The sequence below is a fragment of the Silene latifolia genome, chromosome 11 (genome assembly GCF_048544455.1).
Source record: "Silene latifolia isolate original U9 population chromosome 11, ASM4854445v1, whole genome shotgun sequence".
Lineage (NCBI taxonomy): Eukaryota > Viridiplantae > Streptophyta > Magnoliopsida > Caryophyllales > Caryophyllaceae > Silene > Silene latifolia.
In genome coordinates, this window is record NC_133536.1 from 159,767,307 (window position 1) to 159,770,734 (window position 3,428).

The 3,428-nt window shown below is 46.3% G+C and overlaps 1 protein-coding gene across 1 annotated transcript; it reads right to left on the bottom strand.

The window, feature by feature from the left end:
* Window positions 1-458: 458 nt before the first annotated feature.
* Window positions 459-1,787, bottom strand: LOC141614237 (uncharacterized). Its single transcript, XM_074432995.1, has 3 exons — window positions 1,542-1,787; window positions 924-1,409; window positions 459-527 (listed from the first exon to the last, which is right to left on the bottom strand). Exons 1-3 carry the CDS (start codon window positions 1,785-1,787, stop codon window positions 459-461), a joined length of 801 nt encoding a protein of 266 aa, XP_074289096.1.
* Window positions 1,788-3,428: the final 1,641 nt, after the last annotated feature.

Here is a 3,428-nt window from a genome sequence, read left to right on the forward strand (position 1 = left end):
CTGCTGATGGGCCTGCTTCTACTATCCAGCCTATTCCTGGAGGTGCTCCGGCTACTGCTGCAGGAGTGGAGCATGTTCTGCTGGATTAGCGAGGTCCCTGGGATCAAATTTATTTCTGTTTTAGTTTTCTGGGCCATGCGTGGCATAACAATTTGTCAGTTTTCTGGATAATTTTGTGGTATATTTTGGCTTTTCTCATGGGAGCAAGGCGTATTTTAAGACTTTGCCATTTTAGGCATCTAGCTTAATGCTCTGCCGTCTCAGGCGTTTAATTTAATATTCAGCCGTTCTAGGCGTACCTTTATCTTATCGTGCGTACACCTTTTTCGTTGTCTTTGTTGCCGACTTTCGTTGTCTGGAGGCTCTGGGATCTAACTGTCCCTCTGTTCAGAGGAACCTCTCTTGCATGGTCGCTAAGTACTGTAGGAGCCTAGCTTGTCCGATCTGTGGATACTTAGTCATGAGTCCATGCTTCTCTGTATGGCGATACAAAATTCCACCATATTAGCTCTTGTAGGCTTCTCTTTCTTTGAACACATGATTTTCAAAGAATTAAGCAAGTCAAAAAATGTTTTATTGGTAAACTTGGGTTTTGAGATTTACAATGTTAACACATGCTAAGGAATTTTACTTATGGTTTAAAAGTTTCAACACATTAGTTAAAATCGAAAGGTTTGATTGGGAGCTTGAAAAAAAGAAACTACTTTTTAGGATGAAAAAATCAGGGTTCTTAGAAAGACAAGAACACTTAGAAAAACCTGGAACCTGATGGGACTGTATTCGGCGGATTACATGCCTGGTTGCTGGCTGTTATAGTCTTTTTAGATATAATATTTCTTTAGGTGGATGATATTCCACGATCTGGGGACTATTTGCCCCTCCATTGTCATGAGCCTGTAGGCTCCATTACCGACGATACTTACCACCTGATAGGGTCCTTCCCAGTTGTAGGCAAATTTGCCCGCTTGTCGGTTCTTAGTGTTTTGAAAGACTTTCCTCAGGACCAGGTCCCCTACTTTCAGGGTCCTGATCTTTACATTTTTGTTGTATCTCCTGGCTACTGTTTGCCTGTATGAGGCCATCCTAATCTGGGCGCTGGTTCTAAGTTCATCCACGATATCTAGGCTGCTTGCCATTTCTACCTGATTTCGTTCCTCTGTTAGGCACCCGTACCTGTGGGTAGGAACCCTGACCTCTGAAGGAATAACTGCTTCAGCTCCGAATACCAGGCTGAAAGGAGTTTGTCTCGTTGCTACTTTTGGGGTGGTCCTATCAGCCCATAGGACTAGTGGTAGCTCTTCCGCCCATTTGCCCCCAATCTCTTCCAGCTTCTTTCTTAGTTTCTCCACTATAATCTTGTTGCTGGATTCTGCTTGACCATTGGACTGAGGGTTCCTGGGGGTAGATTTCTGCAATTAAATGTTCCATCTAGCACAAAATACTTCTGTCTTATTGCCAATAAACTGAGATCCATTATCACATATTATTTCAGATGGAATACCAAACCTACAGATGATATTGCGTTTAATGAAAGATATCACCTGGGCTTCAGTAACCTGAGAGGACGACTCCGCCTCTATCCATTTCGAGAAGTAGTCCGTCATGGCGAGCATGTAGACCTTGTTCCCTGGTGCCTTGGGCAGTGGTCCTACTATGTCCATTCCCCATTTCATAAAGGGCCAAGGTAAAATGACGGGGTGCAGAGGCTGTGCAGGCTGGTGGCTGACTGGCGCATGTCTTTGACAGGCATCACATTTTTTTGCGTATTCCATAGCATCCTTACACATTGTGGGCCAGAAGTACCCCTGCCTGAGGGCCTTGTTGGACAGGCTCCTGCCCCCTGCATGGTTTCCACATTCACCACTGTGGATAGCATGCAAAACAGCCTGGGCTTCTTCCCTATCCAGGCACCTCAGGTAGGGTCCTGCGAGGGATTTCCTGAACAAGACACCATCAATCAGCACAAATCTGGAAGCTCGCATTTTAAAGCTTCTTACCTCTTTTTAATCTGCTGGGAGTATGTCATTCTGCAACCAATCTTGGTAAGGCTTCCTCCAGTCTACAGCTTCCTCCTGACTGGTGGTGTTTGTTAACACCCGTTCTTCCTGTGATTGTAGTGAGCCAGCTATGTTTTCGTCGCCTTGTCCTACTTTGGATATTGCAGGTTCCAGTACATGGATGATAGGTATGGTAGAGATTGTACGTGATTTAAATGTTGCCCCCAGGGCAGCTAAGGCATCAGCCTCCACATTCTGGTCCTTGGGGATTTGCTTAATGTTGAAGGTCTTGAACCTGAGTTTCAACTCTTGCGCTATTTCTAGGTAGGCCATCATGGTGGGGTCCCTAGCTGCATAAGAGTGATTTACATGGTTTACGATAAGTTGCGAGTCGATGTATACCTGGAGGTGCCTGATTTTTAAGTCCAGAGCTAGCTTCAGACCCAGGATCAAGGCTTCATATTCTGCCTCGTTGTTGGTAGCTTTGAATTCGCACCGAACTGCCTGGACCAACATGTCCCCTTGGGGCGACTTAAGGACCAGACCAACTCCTGCTCCCTTTATGTTGGAAGCTCCATCTACATTCAGCTCTCACATCTGCTCCCCTTTGTCTTCCTCCAGAGTGAGGATGTCCTTCTCGGCCTGCGTCTGGAGGGAGGGGCAAAAGTCGGAGACGAAGTCTGCTAGAGCCTGGGACTTGATTGCTGCCCGAGGTTCAAATTTCAGATCGTAGCCACTCAGGTGTATGGACCATTTGACCATTCTACTTGATAACTCTGGTTTCCTCATTATAGTCTTAAGAGGATAGTTAGTCAAAATAAGGTCGCAACTTATAGGAAGCTCTGACTAGTACAAGTACAAGTTTTTCGAGTGAGGTGTACCTGGTCTCTGCAGGTAGCAGAGACTTACTGACGTAGTATACTGGATGCTGTACTCCTTCTTGCTCTCGAACTAACATTGCGCTGACAGCCACCTCAGTTACTGAGAGATACAAGGACAAGGTCTCTCCAGGTTCTGGCTTTGATAGGAGTGGTGGAGTGCTTAGATACCGTTTCAGCTCGCTGAGTGCTTCCTCGTGCTCCTCTGTCCACTCGAACTTCTGGCTCTTCCTTAAGATGTCGTAAAATAGCCTGCACCTGTCTGAGGACATTGCTATGAACCTATTCAGAGCAGCCACCCGTCCTGTCAGGCGCTGCACGTCCTTCGGCTTTTGAGGTGACTCTAGCTGGAGTATGGCTTTGATTTGATCAGTGCTGGCCTCTATCCCCCTCTCTGTGACCATATATCCCAGGAACTTCCCACTGGAGACTCCGAAGGTGCATTTTGACGGGTTCAGCTTCATTTTATATTTTCTCAGGGTGCTGAAAGTGTCAGCCAGATGCTCGACGTGCTGTGCTGCTTGCTTTGATTTTACCACCATATCGTCGATGT